At 38.1% G+C, this 19,305-nt stretch overlaps 1 protein-coding gene across 1 annotated transcript in view; it reads right to left on the reverse strand.

Annotated features, from left to right (window-relative positions):
- Positions 1 to 629: 629 nt before the first annotated feature.
- large1 (LARGE xylosyl- and glucuronyltransferase 1) overlaps positions 630 to 19,305 on the reverse strand; it is a 74,139-nt gene continuing 55,463 nt past the window's right edge. Inside the window, exons 12-15 of the mRNA XM_077235280.1 lie at positions 8,169 to 8,447; positions 5,685 to 5,831; positions 4,986 to 5,181; positions 630 to 4,177 (exon numbers count right to left, since the gene is read on the reverse strand). Of these exons, the coding sequence (XP_077091395.1) occupies positions 3,980 to 4,177; positions 4,986 to 5,181; positions 5,685 to 5,831; positions 8,169 to 8,447 (820 nt within the window). The 3' untranslated portion in view covers positions 630 to 3,979. The remainder of the gene's footprint in view (positions 4,178 to 4,985; positions 5,182 to 5,684; positions 5,832 to 8,168; positions 8,448 to 19,305) is intronic.

The raw sequence follows: 19,305 nt of genomic DNA on the forward strand, positions 1-19,305 counted from the left end.
TTCATTTTTTAACACTATTGTATAATAACTAAAATGAACTAACTAGCAATACAGTACATTTGTTACTGTATTTGTTAATTTTGTGTGTGTTCATGTTACTTCACTGAGGTTAATAAATACAACTTTTTATTTTAATAATGTTAATAATGCAATGTTTAATCATGTTAAAATTAACAAAATTTTATTCATTATTAGTTTAGGTTAACTAATGCATTACATATATAAAATTAGCCTATAATTTGCATGCCCTGGCTGTTCAATTAAATTCAGTCTATTTTTCTTTAACATTCTCTCTAAAGTGCATCAGAATTGTTTAGAATATTCCTTTAAATGCAGACTTCTATTCTAATTTAGGCTATATATTGTTGTGTTTAAAAACATTTCGGTTGTGTTTAAAATAATTATCATGGTGATATTTAATACACCTAAAAAGGCAAAATGACAGCCAACTGAAATATTTGTCTGTTTTTTTATATATAAATTGATGCCACCTTAATTCAGAGAATGACATTTTGAATTGTTTTATGTGGTTAGGAGATTCATAAAGATAATGCAATAAATGTATGAAATACTCAAACACTGAAACATTGTTTCAGCATCGTATACATAAAAGTAAAATGAGCAGAAGACAACATGATGTGATTTTATTCAGAAGCAGTTTTATCAGTGTTATCCTGGACATGTGGCTGTTTATAATCATATTAAACACACATCAATCAGCTAGTGTGCACACACAGCTCAGCACATCTCGCGTACAACCTCAGAAAATACTGGAAAATAATGACACAGCTCCAAAGCAAACATATCAATGAGCATCAGTAGAAGCAACATTATGAAACATGTATATCCACAGAAGTGCATGGACGTAAGGCTTCCACATCAGAACATTTCAGTGACGTGGACGGTTTCAAAACGAATACAAAATAAACTGGATGGTTGGAACCGAATATCCTTCAGATTTTACACACATATGCTGTCCATTAATAACTTCATCTGCTAGTTTTACTTCTTATGTAGCAAATACAGGAGAGTGGGGCTAGTTGTCACCAGTGTTGGGGGTAACGCATTGCAAGTAACAAGGTATGTAATCGTTTTTAAAAGTAACTAGTAAAACTTTTAAATTTACAACAAAGTTACTTTTTCAAAAAAGTAACGCATTCACGCTACTTTGTTTTCCCATGTATTGATTGACACCGTGATGTGAACATTTGCATGTACTCATCTCATTTGCACAAAAACAATCTGTTTTTCTCAAAAAGAATAAAAACTGTGAAATGCATACTCAGAATATTGCACAAACCTGCATTAATTAAATATGTTTACACAAATATACTTTATGTTTTTAATCTCACTTTATTGACTAAAGTCTTTGCTGCTGACCTTTGACAATCCAATTCAAAAATGACTTTAGAAAAAGATCACATTTGTTTATTTTTTTTAGTCTTTACTGCTGAAATTTCTTCTTCTGTGATCTAGAATGTCAGCACAGCTGAAAGGTTTGTTTGAGTTGTGCCCTCTACTGTACAGGGGTAAATTTGCATTTCCTTTTAGACCGAGGCTTATTCATTTCACTTTGGTGTGAAAGAGCCTTTACATTTGCCAAAAACAGAACTTTTTTGTTGTTATTAAAAAAAATCAAACCAGCAAGCCCAGCCCAGGTGAGAAAAAGCAACGTAACACATTACTTTTCATAAAAATAACTAAGTAACGCAATTAGTAGTAACTTTCCCCAACACTGGTTTTCACATCGAAAAAGTGGTTACTAAAAAAAACATTGTTTAAAGTCCAATGTAAATTAATGTCCAACTAAAATTTACTATTCAATTTTTGTAATACACATTGAACAAGCGAACTCAATAAAGCACCATAAAACACACATCTTACATATTCACCGCTGTTTTTTAAAACTGCTTTACAGTTTGAATTATCTCGAAAAGGCATAAAACAGCCTATAATATTTGCATTGCATGCAAGTTTCTCATTGTGACATCTTAAGATCCTTGCACACTGATTCCAAAATCTTTGCACGTTAAAAAATAAATACGACCTCACATTGTGTCAATCACGTTTCAATAAAAAATGTAAAAGTGACAACTAGCCCAGGTTTAATCTAATGGACCTGTCTTGAATATAAGCAGCACACATTCATCATCACATTCATGTTGTTTTCACAGATTCTTTGTATCTGCTTGTATTATATGTAAACACAAACTCTTCTTCCAAAATTACCAGAATGCTATTGGTAATGCAAGTGCGAGTGCATTCTCGGCTGAGCCACAATGGGCTCTATCATAGGACATCAGCACGAATGCTCGATTTTTCCTTCAAACCAATAAAGTAAGATGAAATAAAGCAGCAGTCCTGTGAATGAGCTCAACTTATAAAGATCTCGCAGGCTTACTGTAATGCACACGGCACAGACCGTAGCCGATTAAAAGCACTTCATTAATACCGCAGGAAACACACTTATGCTGCCGAGAAGTCGGTTGAAGTGTGCAAACATTTTGAAAATATCTGATTCACAAAAAATTCACAATCATATAGGTGGTAAACTGATGAATCTCAGTATATAACATCAGAAAGGACACGTTTTAGAGACGTATGGCAGATGGAAACGAACACACTTTGAGCTTGTGTGCTGTCAGGATGATAAAAAAGGCAAAATATCAGTTGATAGTTCTCTGAACACGAGCCTGAGTCAGACATGTTGTTTGCTGATAGAGAATAACAACTCATGACACGTCCTGCCACAGCAGCAACTACACTATCTTTTACAAATAATGAAGAAAATGATTAAGTTTGTTAATTAAGCCTGCAATCGAGTGCATAATTTTGTTAGTGTGCTGTGATGCCGTTTAAATAACCATCTCTAATGTGTCAATGAAGTGTTCACTTTGGCCTCTCGTTACGTATTATTGCCAGTCCGATGAATGAAGATCCCTGTTTATTACACTGTTCACATCTGCAATGAGAATGAACATATTTCCAACTACTTCACAACACACAACAACTGTGTCGACACAGAGACTGAAACCTTGAATCCAGAGAGAGAGAGAGAGAGCGAGAGAGAGAGATTGTTGGTAAAATGAGAGCTAGATAATTACACAGACATATATAGAGAAATATAGACTGTTAGAGAGATATAGACAGGCAGATGATATATAGAAAGAAACTGAGAGAGAGAAAGACAAAAATATATAGACAGATTGTTAAGACATATATAAGCAGATTTACATAGATTGTTAGACAGACAGGAAAATTATATAGAGAGACAAACAGATATAAAGAGATTCAGACAAATTGTTAGATGGATATATAAACAGATTGTTAAATAGATTGTCAGACAGACAGAGATAAGCATAGTTCGACAGATATAGATCGAGGGATATAGATTGTCAGACAAACAGTTTTTAGACAGAGATAAAGACAAATTATTAGACCGACAGAAGCATTGACAGAATGAATGATTGTAGAGATGAAAAGAGAGAGAGAGAAAGATAGAGGCATAAGGTCAACAGACAGGTACACAAACCAATAGATTGATATTCAGAGAGTCAGATGTTAGAAAAGGTAGCAAAGAGACAGACAGGCTGGCAAATGGTTAGACAGTCCGAATGAAAGATAGGTTGACAGACGGAGAAACCGATTCAAGGCTTTAATCTGAAGTGCATCCGTGTTGTTGTCCATTTTTAATAAGTAACAACAGACATCATTTATTCTAGAGGTTTCTATTTGCTGAATCTGCTTGCCTTCTCACAAAAGTGACTTGGAATCAACAGTTTAATTCTCGGCACTGGGGTCAAACACTACTGATAATTGTCTCGTAAGATCCCTGAATGAATGGATGATCACAAGCCGCGCCTCCAAATAACCCTGCGTTCTCAGTTTCACTGAACGCATCCATAAAGGTGCTGTCACACAGCGCTCCAGGATCAGTTGGTGGCAGTTATTGTTTTGGTTTCTTGGACAATGTGCTCGGCTAGCTGTTGTTATCCACTGTCATGTATTTGAGCGCGGCGAAACCGTAGCGGCGAGACATGTTCTGCTGAAACTCTTCCTTCAGCGTCTTCAGACAAGCACGGTACTGTTTGTTTGAGCGAAACTTGGTGATGTCAAAACTGGGCGCGTGCGGCATGTGGATCATGTAGGCGTTGGGCAGAACCACAAACTCGTACTCCTGAAAATACACAACAAACAACATCACATGCTGAAAGATCTTTTTATTCCCAGAAAATAAGATTACAGTTATAAATATAGATGCAATTATCGGGGTTCAAGCAGTTTAAGGCCTTTAAGCACATCTGTAAAAAGATATGTTTTATTTAGCAAGCCTGTTAACATCTCAATTCTAGATAGAAATGACCATTTTCAGCCAAAAAAGGAAATTTACCATAGGAAATATATGGATTTAATTTTTTTTAGCAGTAATTAATTGGCCGATGATGGATATGTTTTTTGATTGCATTGTTGACGCATAGACAGTCTTAGGAACCTTTCCTATGTGATTACGTAATGCGTGATGCATTGCAGTACTAGTGCAAGACGATCATTTGTGGTTAAAAAGTATATATTATATATTTTTTTAGAAAATAACTGATGGTTTGGCTAGATGAGACCCTTATTCCTCAGCTGGGATCGTGTGGAGTCTTTGAAGCTGCATTTAAACTGCAATTTGGACCTTCACCCCATTGATTCATGTTGAAGTCCACTATATGGAAAAAATCCTGGAATGCTTTCCTCAAAAACCTTAATTTATTTTTGATTGAAGAAAGAAAGACATGAACATTTTGGATGATGTGGGGGTGAGTAAATCATTAGGACATTTTAATTCGGAAGTGAACTAATCCTTTAAAATTATGGGTTCTACTATTTTAAAAAAAATAGTAATTTTACCTGTCACATCATCTGTCTAGTCAGAGACTATTATGAAATACAAAAAAGCTTTTTAATGACATTTAAATAGTATTAATGCAAACAAGTGTTACCTGAGCGTCCAGCTCCATGATGTGAGCTACTTTATTCCACCCAAACCCCACAAAGCGCCGGTCGTACTCAGGGCTTTCTCGTCTGACCATCACATATGGCTCAAAGTCAGCCTCCCACTGGACTCGGTATGGTGTTGTAGCGGTTCTCCATTTGGCAAAGTCTGTGGGAGCATGACCTTTTGTCCAGACATGATATCTTTGGACAAGTAAATGATTATTAATTTAAGTCATCGTAAAACGGTCAAGAATTTCCAAAAACATAAAAAAGAACAATTATAAATATGACTGAAATGAATTTTTTCAAAAGAATCATGAAAGATTCAGTGGTAACGCTTCCTTTTACAGTACGTTAACTTACGTGTACTTACAGTGTACTTACCTAAGAAAGTACTGGGTAATAATGCTTAATTTTACAGTGCGTTAACTTGCATGTACTTACAGTGTACTTACCTAAGAAAGTACTGGGTAATATAAGGTAAGTACATGGGTTAAGGTTAGGTTTAGGGGTAGGTTCACGGTTATTACCTAGTTATTACCCTGTTATTGTAATTACTATAAGTAGTACATAGTATGTACATGGGGAACAGGACTGTAAAATGAAGCGTTACCGATTCAGTCACAAATCTAAGAAAATATCATCTACAATAAATGTAGAAAATTTCAGAGTTTTTTTTTTTTTTTTTTAAGTATTGTTTTTACCTGAATGTGAACAGAGTGCCCATATCGAGCTGTGACAAGAGCTCTGCTTTAGATTTGGGAAAGGACAGCCGATAGCGCAGTGTTTCAAACGCCGGAACCACAAGAGCCTTTTTAGTGTTCGCCATATCAAGCTGAACAACTGATTTCCTAAAACAGAAACAAGATGGATTACTTGTGGAACAGATCACTTGTACAAATCACATTCACAACCTGAGAACATTTTGCTGACACCGATAATGGAAAACATGCTTTAATGTACCTGGGTTGGCACTCTTGTATTTCTTATTTTCAGAGTAAAATCAGTTTTGCTTTCAGCTTTTATTAGTTACATTGGTATTTGTCTAGTATCTTACTTGTCTTTTTTTGAAGCAAACAAGCACACCAGAGTTTTTCATTTACAGATGTGTGTACAATATCTCTTTCTCCCAAAAGTTTCACCCCTGTTATGCTATGACTTTAATTCCATTGTATTTTTTTCTTACATCATATTTTAACAGAGTGACATCAAAAATGTTTATGAGCACATGGTTTAATTTAAGGCAAATTTCTCTTACAATCTTTATCAGTATTTCTCAACGAATGTTCAACACAGATTTTTTTATAAAGAAGTGCAAGAATGTTGACAGTATATAATGTGGTGACACAAAAGTATCAATACCTGCTTGCACTTGCCAAATAACCCCGAAACATTTTGAGAGTACCACGGTTGACAAAACATTTTAAAAGACAACTGTCATGTTGTTGTTGTTTTTTTTGTTGTTTTTTTATAATGCATTTTTGCATAGCACACCAAAACGGGGTGACAGTACCAGACCCTTTTCACTAGGAATGTCTTGATCAAGTTTTTTGTGCCCCCAATCCGATTCAAGGCACTGAATTTTGAGTATCAGCTTATACCGAGTCCGATACTTCGGCACATTAAAGTTAGTTATTGATATAAATCTAATGTATACAGCGCTGTGCAGAGAGTTTCTCAGGAGCCTGAAATCTAAAAGGGCCATCTATCACTACGTAGCCATTGTAACAATTACCTGAGTAACCCATATCAACGTGTTATGGCAACAATGTCTCAGTCTGATAGGTAAACTTTCGAGTGATTCATTACAAATGTGTGCATCAAATATGCAAGAAGGCTTGAATGTGTGTGCGAGATGCTAGAACAGACCATATTGGTACACACGTCACCCAGACAGCAACATAGTGTAGGCCCAGATCCGGCCCACATCTAGTAGGTGTGGAATCCATGTGTACCAGATGTGGGCCGGATCTGGGCCAAGAGACATTGCAATACTGAGACAGAAAAGCATGTGCATCAATATTATTTATTTAATTAATTAATTAATTTTTTTTAATTAATTAGTTAATTCTCAATAATTTTCTATTATTGACAGTAGGCTAGCCTAATAAATGAAACACAAAGCCATTTTAACAAGGCCTATCAATATTTATTTATATGTTATATTATCTGCAATGATAACGAAAACCCGTGCAGCAGGACTATCAATTTATTTATATATACAGTTTAATTTGCTATTGATTATAGATATGACTATATACTATATTTATTCAAATTAAACTGTTTCCATTGATTGTGAAGTTAGACATCGAAAATGGCAGATCAAGCGCAATCGTCTGGCATTTTTTTCTTGTTATGAATTGTATCCTATTTTCCGTTATTACAGTTAACTACACGAAGTGATATGGAACTGTAATGCGGTCAAGACCTGCCTGGAACTACTTAAGCCGTGCATTTCCCTGAAAATAATTGCACACCTTAGAACGTTCGTCAACCAATCAGATTCAAGCAGCCCTGTAGTATATATAAAAAATGTAATTGGCCCCAATACAGTTCCTTGAGAAAAGCTTAGGACATCCCTACTTTTCACATTTCCGGGGTTCTCAGAAGCAGAAGTCATCATAGTTGTGTAAACTTCTATAGTGATGAACGGGAGATGACACCAAATATAATTGTTGTATTTGCATTTAATCTAAAAGCAAAAGAAAAAAATCTGCAACTTAAATTTTTTTTTGTTGAGAAATTGATTACAAAATGTCAAATTTGCCATCACTCCCTCAGCTGTTGCACTAGAAACACCCTCACAGCAGCGTTAATTTGTTTTTGTCATTTACTGTCAAGGTAATATAACAAAGTATAGCATTATAAATGTATTACATTTTTTAAAAAAAATTATATTAAAAACTTTATTAGATTTGTGATGTTGATAACTTTGGAAAACACATCATCACAGTCTTAAAAAGGCTCCATTTACACAGTTTCCAACTCAAATTATAAGAATATTAATTTAAAAATATACTGTTACGGGGTTAAATAAAGTAGCACATGGGGTTAGTTTTAGAGTTTTTAAATGATAAATAATAACAATCTGTAACCAAAGATTTAGGTTTGTGGTCAACAGTTGAGATGAGACCAAACCAAAATGGACCAACATTGTTTTACCATTCCATATTTAGGTTTTGTCTTACCTGAGGTACTCATAGAGTCCATACATTGGCAAGAAGTCAATATCCGACAGGAACATGTAGGGTGTGTTGACCTGCCCTGAAGCAACATTACGCAGCAGGTTAACAGGGTAGAACTGGCCTTCTTTATAGACTATGTGGTATCCCACGTTGCTCCTGCTCATCAGAACCTCCGAGCCCTGAGCGTATCGCAGAAACTGCTGGGCTTCGGCATCAGAAAGGTAGAGGGCCAGACTGATGGGCCCTTCCCAGTGTTTACAGATGGCCTCTAGCATCTGCAGCCTGGAACAAAGAAACTCTCCAATAACTGACCAAAAAAATAACAACATACAATCTGATACAGTGGGTCCGAGACCATTTATTTTATTTTTATTTTATTTAAATATAAATTTTCCCCAGCGTGATTTAATAATTATTCAAAAAGCATCATGTGCTTCAATGGAAGCAAGGAAAAGGTTAAAATATTGCTGATTACTTACAAAGGACTAAATGGTTTAGCTCTCCAGTACTTGAGCGAGCTCTTAACACATTATAGTCCTTCACGTCTATTGCGACCTCAAAATTCTGGCCAGTTGATGATACCTAGAATATCAAAATCAACTGCTGGCGGTAGATCCTTTTCCTACTTAGCACCAAAACTTTGGAACAGTCTTCCTAACATTGTCCCGGAAGCAACACACATCTCTACAACCTGGCATACACATAGAACACTATACATTCCTATTATTCAAATCAGTGAAATGATTATTAGGCAGCATAAATTAAATCAGCCGGAACCGGGAACACTTCCTATAACACCTGATGTACTCACTACATCATAAAAAGAATGGCATCTATGCTAATTTTAGTCTTTCTGTTTATTCCGAGGTTAACTGTAATCAGCCGGACCCTAGCCGTATCCATATCAGATGGAGGACCTGTGCCTGAACACGACCACAACGCATCCCTGAAGTGTCAGCAGAGCTTGTGTCAACTAGACTTTCCCCTGTGAAGGCCTCATCGACACGACAGCCATCAGCACTGATAATAATAATAATAATAATAATAATAATATGTTTATTTTCTATAGCGCCTTTCAAGAACCCAAGGTCGCTTCACAATGTAATACAAAAAACAAATACCAAACAGACAACAAGCGAACAAATACAAAGGCCATCTGCTTACGAGAGACAAAACAGATGGAAACAAGCATACACTGGTTTGCATGAAAAGGAGATATTGCATTATTTATCAAAATATGCTATTATGATAAAGTATGTAGCAGATAGAGTTGGAAAAGTGCAGAACATAGAAAACAGTGATAAGGAAGATGATTTATTGGGCAAGCTTGAAGAAATGAGTTTTCAGATGTTTTTTGAAGGACCGGATGTTGTCGTTCGCACGAAGATTCGGGGGCAGCTTATTCCAGAGCGTAGGGCCAGCAACATTAAAAGCCCTTCCGCCCACCGTGGAGAGTCTGACCCGGGGTACCACGAGAAGGTTTGCCGTGCTAGATCTGAGGGCCCGAGTTGGAACATATGGCTGTACCAAGTCAACAAGGTATTTGGGTGCCGGGCCATGTAGGGCTTTAAATATTAGGATTAACAGTTTAAATTGGATGCGGTGTATAACAGGAAGCCAGTGCAGTTGGAAAAGGATAGGAGTGATGTGAGCAGATTTTTTATTATACGTGAGGCTGCGTGCAGCAGAGTTTTGAACCATTTGGAGGCGCTGTATTGCTTTGGTGGGTAGTCCGCTATATAATGAATTACAGAAGTCCAATCTGGAAGTGATAAAAGCATGAATAACAGTTTCCGCATCTGTAAAGGTAAGAGAGGGGCGAATACGAGCAATATTCCGCAGGTGGAAGAAGCATGATTTGACAGTCTGACTAATATGTGAGTGAAAGCAGAGCGTGGGGTCGAACAAAACTCCCAGATTCTGTACAGTTTTTTAAGGCCTAATCTCAACACCATCAATGTCAATAAAAATGTCATGTCTGGGTGAGTTTTGTGATCTAGGGTTAATCAACAGGATTTCTGTTTTACCAGAATTAAGCTGCAAAAAGTTAGAGGACATCCATGTTTTAAGGTCGTGAAGGCAGGAGATAACTGAAGGGGGCGGAAAAGATGAGTTCGGGTCAATCGTGAAGTAGATTTGAATATCATCAACGTAGCTATGAAAATTGAGACCATGCTGTCTGATGATCTGGCCTAACGGTAGTAAGTATATTACAAATAGAAGCGGGCCAAGTACAGAGCCTTGGGGCACACCATGGGAAACACAAACTGACCGTGAGCGATTGTTGCCTATCTTAACAAATTGTTGTCTATCGCATAGATATGAGGTCAACCACTGAAGTGCCGCACCCGTGATGCCTATTTCAGACAGTCGTGAGATAAGTGTAGAGTGGCACACAGTGGCAAATGCTGCACTGAGGTCAAGGAGAACCAGGATACAATGTGCACCTGAATCAGAAGCTAGAAGAAGATCGTTTAATACTTTTAGGAGTGCTGTTTCTGTACTGTGATGTGTACGGAAACCGGATTGAAGGGGTTCAAAGAGATTATGTCTCTCTAAGTGTGATTGCAGCTGCGCCACAACTACCTTCTCAAGTAGCTTGCCAACGAAAGCGAGATTTGATATTGGTCTATAATTACTGTGAGTGGCGTTGTCGAGACCAGGCTTCATAAGGATTGGGGTAATGGCTGCTAATTTCAGATTAAGTGGGACAGTGGCAGTGGCAAGAGACCTGTTTATAAGGTGGGTAATAGGTTGAATGAGTAAGGAGGAATGAGTTTTTAACAGGTATGTTGGAATATGATCAAGTGTACAGGAAGTTGAGTTTGATTTGTTAATCATATTTGCAACCACAGATGTATTTGTGAGTGAAAAAGTGTCTAGCGGACAACCAATCAAATATGGAGTTGAAGGGGTAGTGGCAGTAGAGGAGAATGACTGATAGATGTTGTCAATTTTTTGTAGGAAGAAAGACTGAAAATCTTCACAAAGTTCAGCAGAACCAGTAAGAGCTACGGTGGACAGTTTGACCAGTTTATTTATTTCTGTAAAAAGAGTTTTGGGTTTGCATTTAGCTTTGTTAATAATAGTAGAGAGATAGTTGGAGCGTGCGATGTTAAGCGCTTCTTTGTATTTCACTACCGATTCGGAAAAGGCTATGGCATGAACAAGAAGGGAAGTTTTGTTGTGGAGTCTTTCAAGACGCCTACATTGTGTTTTCAGAACTCTGAGCTCAGGGGTGAACCAAGGAGAGGAGTGAGTAGACGGAACAGCTCTAGTTATTAAAGGAGCAAGCTCATCCAATACATCACCAAGCGATTTATCGTAGGTAGAAACTATCTCATTAGGACACAGCCGATTTAGTGAGGAAGGAAGAGCAGAAACCGCAATGGCAGTGGAGAAATTTTCGACAGTTATGGTTTTCAGATTTCGGTAGGATATAATAGTGTTAGTTTTAGGTTTTACAATGGGTAGTGAGAAGTCAAAGAGTATTAGTTTGTGATCAGAGATACCCAGATTGTGACCCTGGGCATGCACATTGTCAATACCAACCGTACAGAGCAGATCGAGAGTATGAGAGTGGGAATGAGTTGGGAAATCGATATGTTGAGATACTTCAAAATAATCCAGAACAGACAAAAAGTCTTTTGCAGCAGTACAATCAGAATCAACATGTATGTTAAAATCACCAAGCATCATTATTCTATCATGCCGGGCAAAAGCGAGAGTGAGAAGTTCAGTCAGATCAGAACAGAAGTTTGGGTTGTTTCTAGGGGGTCTGTAAATCAGTAGAATCAGAAGCGGAGCGGGTCCAGCAAGTTGAAGTGAGAGACATTCAAAACTTGCAACATCGAGAATGTCATATTTAGTCACTTTGTAGTTGTTCTTAAAGATCACTGCCAGACCACCACCTCTACCACTAAGTCGAGGTTTTGTGAAATAACTATATCTAGCAGGGGTTAAAAGGTTCAGTTCAATGAAATCGTCAGGTGTTTGCCAGGTTTCAGTCAGAAAGAGTAAATCCAGGTCTCTCTCAGATGTAACTTCATTCAGCATTGTACCCTTGCCAGTCAGAGAGTGAGTGTTAAAAAGTGCACAGTTGTATCGATGGGGAACATGCGACGAGTAGGTCACATCTTTGGTTAGGGGTATGAGAGTCCTAGCACGGTGGAGAGTCACATCGTTACCATGGTACCAGTATCACAGGCATTGAGAGAGAGGGGTCATAGTTGTAAAGCCATCTACGTTTAGCAGACCGATGGATATAGCGTGTACGACGTGCAATTCCGAGAGTAGTACATAAGTCAAACGTGGAGGATTCCAGACGGGTTAGACTATTGAGGTTGTGCAGTTGCAGTGAAGTATAGTTTAACTCCATTCCGTGAATGAGAAGCAGAACAAGGCCAGCAAAGCCCAGGGCCAGCAGTCTCAGTGCCGGAGTTTTATAAATGGCAAAGTACATCTCTTTGTAATTTAAGACAGCACTCACAGAAAACCAAATGGCCACCCACGTTACTACAACACTACGTTAGCCAAAACCCGACTGATATTGAGTGAATCCACAAAACTAAACCGAGCAGCTCGCCAAACAAGTTAAAACTTGCCTACCTGCTGCATTAGATGTTATGGGACTCACAGATATGCAGCGGCAGAGGGCTCGCAGGGAGAGTGATGCGAGGACAGCACGTTAGCCAGACCAAAGAGGGCAGAACCACAATAAAACACTACGCAATGAATAAGGGGAAACTTACCCACCAAGAGTGCAGAATGGTAAAGCCGAAACAGTGGACAGAGGGCTCGCGGGGATTTCATAAAGTGAGACGCTGAGCAGAGATTAGCAGAGATTGTCCAAATTGTCCAGAGAGTGTCAGGGACATCGGAAAATGTAACATCCTGGTCTCCTATTCAACCTGTACATGCTCCCAATGAGCCAAATAATGAGAAAGAACCAAATTGCTTACCACAGCTATGCAGACGACACACAGCTCTACTTAGCCCTATCGCCTAATGACTACAGTCCCATTGACTCCCTGTATCAATGCATTGATGAAGTAAACAGTGGGATGTGCCAAAACTTTCTTCAGTTAAACAAAAACAAAACTGAAGTCATTGCATTTGGAAACAAAGATGAAGTTCTCAAGGTGAACGCATACCTTCACTCTAGGGGTCAAACAACAAAAAATCAAGTCAGGAATCTGGGTGTGTCTCTAGAGTCAGACCTTAGTTTCAGTAGTCATGTCAAGAATTAGATGCTTTGTTTCCAGTCAAGACTTAGAGAACCTTGTGCATGCTTTCATTACCAGTAGGGTGGATTATTGTAATGGACTCCTCACTGGCCTTCCCAAAAAGACCATAAGACAGTTGCATCTCATACAGAACGCTGCTGCTAGGATTCTGAGCAGAACCAGAAAATATGAACAAATCACACGAGTAGTGTTGGGCGATATGCTCCATTTTCATATCGACCTATCGTCAGCCTGTGAGATCGGCGACACACGATATTATCGTGAGGAGGCCGGGCTTACTTATTTGATTATTAACTTGATTATTTACTCATTAATTTGCTTGTTTTATTACTTCATTTTATGCGAGAATATTTTTCTATTTTGCTAGCAAAGGGTGGAGTGTTTATTACTAGGCTATCAGGTTATTTCCCGGTACAGTGAGGTAAAAAAAGATCCGAATCATTTTTGTATCTGACTCGAGTAACCTATTTCAACATGTCAGCGGGACAATTACGGACACACATGATCCTCTCATGCCGTTACAGATGCAGCATTTTGACTGTTCCTCTGCACGAGATGAAAACACGTTTTAATTTCTAAGGTTGAGAAAGAGTCAGAGTTTGCGATATATGTCCTCCTACCAGTGCTCTCTCTGTCTGGATGCACTTCACATATGCGCACTTCAATAAGCCCAAAGAACGCGGGTTCTTGTGTTTTAAATGCTGGCAGAAATCAGAGTAGGCTAAGGTGTAAAAATCTAGCTGAGTCGATCGGTTTATACTTTAACTTATGACTTAACTCCGATAAACATCCATGCAACAGGTGCTTCGAACATCCAACACTGTTCCATTAAGATTTTATGTCGCGAGAAAGCACATCCGAAGCCAACAGCAGGATTTAACCCAAGTATATCCCTAGTAAATATCCAAGTTTCGTGACCCAGGAAAAAGAAAAAATCCAGATTCTCCGTTCAGCAGTGTCGCCCAGAAGCAGACAACAAAAGTCCAGATTCTCCGTTCCAGTGTCCGCTTGCCAGTGTCACCCAGAGGCAAGCAATATGATGTTAATAGAAAAAACGTGACAAACAAAGATTTACAATTTACAAAAGATTAACAATAACAAAACAAAACAACGGTTTGCGATGAGAAGCGGCAGCCATTTCGCGCACAGCGTCATTCTGATGTCATTGGCAGCTTTCCTCAACAAACTCGTCTCCATACGCGCGTGATGACTTCAACCAGATGAACTGCATAATATAATGTTCCGATCTAATCTGACCTCTGACCTGTAATGCTGACTGAATCATAATCATACACTGTTCGTTCTTTGGGCAGAGGAGAACTGGCCCCCCGACTGAGCCTGGTTTCTCCCAAGGTTTTTTCTCCATTCTGTCACTGATGGAGTTTTGGTTCCTTGCCACTGTTGCCTTTTGGCTTGCTTAGTTGGGGACATTTAATTTTATATTTAACAATATTATAACAACATTATTTTCCTGTTATCTCTGTAAAGCTGCTTTGAAACAATCTGTATTGTAAAAATCTATATATAAAAAAGGTGACTTGACTAGGCTTTCAGGCTTTATAGTGTTAATAATTGGTGGTTTGCATTACAACAAAATGCCAAGACGGGAAACGAACCACTGATAATAATGATTTCTAAATGGAGCAGTTTTAGAGCTTGTACTGAATATATTTCTCTTATTTTTGATCGTGTGTGATCTCATAATGTTTACACAGTATATCAAAATGACCTTTGATGGTAAAAAAAAAAAACCTAATCAATCCTGTTTTTAGTTGTATTATTTCATAAAATACAAATTCTCTGAAATTTTAGTGTGGTACATTTTAATGCAGCTTATTAACTTGAAAAAGTGTGGCACAAGGCACTTTAAAAATAAATATTGGTGATATCAAATATCCTGATCTACTATTAATTACTCTTACAGAGCACTCACATTTTTATTAGTTTCTAATCAAATAAATACTTTATAACTGAGCATAACAAGAAACAAAATAATTCAATATAGATTTTACAGACCAGAATATACTCTTATATTTAAAAGAATATGGGAACCCTGAATATTTCAATCTGTACAAGATATATATACTAAATTATCCAGCAACGACTTAACCACAAACAACCTGGATTTTATGTTTCTAAATTAAACTTGTCTAGAAGACAGCTGCAGTGCAACAGTCCTCAATGAAACATTCCCTCCTAACTTTACTTTTATGAGTGTCTAAACAGTCAAAACTGTTTAAAAATGTTTGTGATCACTGTCTGATCATTTCTGTATTTTCTTTGATATATTGATCTCTCCTACCATTAAACCTAGATCTGTGTCTGTCAAGAAGAGATGCTTAAATGAGAACACAAGTGCACTATTTATGAAGGCTATATCTTTAAAACCAAGCATATCTGCTGACTCTGTTGATTTTCTCCTTGATTCTTTTAACTCAAAGTTAAAAGTGTGATTGATGATATTGCTCCTGTGAAAGTCAGGAAGAAGAGTGGCAGACAAAAAGCACCTTGGAGAAACTCAACAGCAGTGCAAAATATGAAAAGACAATGCAGAAAAGCAGAGCGCATGTGGCGGAAGACAAAACTTGTAGTCCATTATAACATCTACAAAGACAGCATCCATGCTTTCAATAAGGAACTAGGCAAAGCTAGACAGACTTTCTTCTCGAATATTATAAACAGCAATATAAACAACACGCGCACTCTTTTTGCTACTGTAGAGAGACTGACAAACCCCCCAAGTCACATTTCCAGTGAAATGCTCTCAGACAGTAAGTGTAGTGAGTTTGCTTCCTTTCTCTCTGAGGAAATCAATAATATCAGAAAGGTGATCAGCTAATCCTTGAGTTGCGTTGGGATCAGACAGATCAGACCACAACCTGAGAAAGTAGTTACTATGTCTGATTTCAAAGAAATTGATGGCAAAATTTTGGAAGAAACAGTACAGCACCTTAAAACATCAACCTGTGCCCTTGACACACTTCCCATATCTTTTTTCAAAAGTGTGTTAAACTGTTTAGAAGCAGATTGCCTAGAAGTGGTAAACTCCTCATTTCTCTCTGGGAGTTTTCCGAACTCCCTGAAAACTGCAGTTGTCAAGCCCCTCCTGAAAAAGAGCAATCTGGATAAGACCATAATAAACAACTATAGACCGATCTCAAATCTTCCTTTCATAGACAAGATCGTTGAAAAATGTGTCTTCAATCAGCTGAACAAATTCTTAAGCTCGAATGGATATTTTGACAATTTTCAAGCTGGTTTCTGACCGCATCACAGCACTACTACTATACACCACTCATAAAGATAATAAACGATATTCACTTAAATACTGACACAGGCAAATTATCAGTGCTGGTACTACTCGACCTCAGTGCTGCATTTAACACTGTCGATCACAACATACTTCTTGACAGGCTGAAAAACTTGGTCGGGGTTTCTGGGATAGTCCTAAAATGGTTCAGGTCATACTTTGTAGGGAGAGGTTATTATGTGAGTATAGGAGACCATAGGTCTGAATGGACATCCGTGACATGCCGAGTCCCTCAAGGCTCAATTCTTGTGCCACTCCTATTCAACCTGTACATGCTCCCAATGAGCCAAATAATGAGAAAGAACCAAATTGCTTACCACAGCTATGCAGACGACACACAGCTCTACTTAGCCCTATCGCCTAATGACTACAGTCCCATTTAGACCCCGAAGCCGCCGCCAGGCGCCGCCATTTGCGCCATTTAGAATTTCAGCCGCCGCCAGCCAATAATTTCGTAAGCCAAATTGAGCCGCCATCTGATAAAGTTTGGCTGAGCTGGCTAGAATTATTTGCATCAAATAATAATTCTATCACATAGAGACATACACACACGACACGAATATATAAACAATACACGAGATCTATTTTCCCACTGGATTCATAACAGCACAGTCTTGTGCTCGTTGCTACGATACACAGACTCACAGTGAATTGACGACCAATTAAAATTGCTCGTTTTCCGTACAGAAGAAGCGATGCATTTTTTTCTCGCACTGAGGTGAAATGGCGGAAAGAAGCAAGCAAGGTAATTTTGATCTCACTTCTCACATACTTTGCTAATTCCTACTTACTTTTTTTTTAACTTAGGCCTAGCCAGACTTTTGTTAAATCTTCAGGGCACGGTTGCACAAACACCTGAATCAAAGATATGATGTTATGAACCAAATATTCTGGAACGGAGAGATTTATAGCACTGAACGTGATATTACTGCAGTAACAAACCACCGTTTCCACATTGCTAATTCACGACGCATGCTTCAGTGTACATTGAAGTGAAATGTGCAAAACTTTGTCCAAAATAATACTGATAACAGTGTGTGTTTATATTAAGGCGAGACACGGCAGGCAAAAACATCGTTTTTTTTTTACTGGTCAATTTTGAGATTTTTGGATATTTGTCTTCCATGTCTTCTTACAGACTTGTGGTGAAAAAAAGTCCGAAATACACATTTAGGTCTTTATTTTACTACACTTCGTCTGTTTGCGTCTGTAGATTTCTCATAAATTCAACAAAAGTTTGCGTTCTTAATCAACATAACGTTACTTCTCCGCGATCAGACTACAAAATAAATATGTACATACGTTGTGAAAGTAAAATCTGGTGTTTTCTTTATTACATTGTATTGCATTTTGTAGAAATATAGTGTAAGCCATGCATTGCTTGGAAATATTGAGATCTAGTAAATCAGTATAACATAGACATCTGTAGACATGAAGTGGCAGCTTCAGCCATTTGCAGCTATGAAAAGTTTGGCGGCTGCAGCAGCCATTTAGGTTTTGGCTGAGCCGGCTAGCCAGCCAATAACTTCATCAGCCAGCCATTATTCTCAAAACAAATGGCTTCGGGCTCTAGTCCCATTGACTCCCTGTATCAATGCATTGATGAAGTAAACAGTGGGATGTGCCAAAACTTTCTTCAGTTAAACAAAAACAAAACTGAAGTCATTGCATTTGGAAACAAAGATGAAGTTCTCAAGGTGAACGCATACCTTCACTCTAGGGGTCAAACAACAAAAAATCAAGTCAGGAATCTGGGTGTGTCTCTAGAGTCAGACCTTAGTTTCAGTAGTCATGTCAAGAATTAGATGCTTTGTTTCCAGTCAAGACTTAGAGAACCTTGTGCATGCTTTCATTACCAGTAGGGTGGATTATTGTAATGGACTCCTCAGTGGCCTTCCCAAAAAGACCATAAGACAGTTGCAGCTCATACAGAACGCTGCTGCTAGGATTCTGAGCAGAACCAGAAAATATGAACATATCACACGAGTAGTGTTGGGCGATATGCTCCATTTTCATATCGACCTATCGTCAGCCTGTGAGATCGGCGACACACGATATTATCGTGAGGAGGCCGGGCTTACTTATTTGATTATTAACTTGATTATTTACTCATTAATTTGCTTGTTTTATTACTTCATTTTATACGAGAATATTTTTCTATTTTGCTAGCAAAGGGTGGAGTGTTTATTACTAGGCTATCAGGTTATTTCCCGGTACAGTGAGGTAAAAAAAGATCCGAATCATTTTTGTATCTGACTCGAGTAACCTATTTCAACATGTCAGCGGGACAATTACGGACACACATGATCCTCTCATGCCGTTACAGATGCAGCATTTTGACTGTTCCTCTGCACGAGATGAAAACACGTTTTAATTTCTAAGGTTGAGAAAGAGTCAGAGTTTGCGATATATGTCCTCCTACCAGTGCTCTCTCTGTCTGGATGCACTTCACATATGCGCACTTCAATAAGCCCAAAGAACGCGGGTTCTTGTGTTTTATATGCTGGCAGAAATCAGAGTAGGCTAAGGTGTAAAAATCTAGCTGAGTCGATCGGTTTATACTTTAACTTATGACTTAACTCCG

This window comes from Siphateles boraxobius, unplaced genomic scaffold (genome assembly GCF_051911475.1).
Source record: "Siphateles boraxobius isolate OS27281-9 unplaced genomic scaffold, OSU_SipBor_1 19, whole genome shotgun sequence".
NCBI classification, from domain to species: Eukaryota; Metazoa; Chordata; class Actinopteri; order Cypriniformes; family Leuciscidae; genus Siphateles; species Siphateles boraxobius.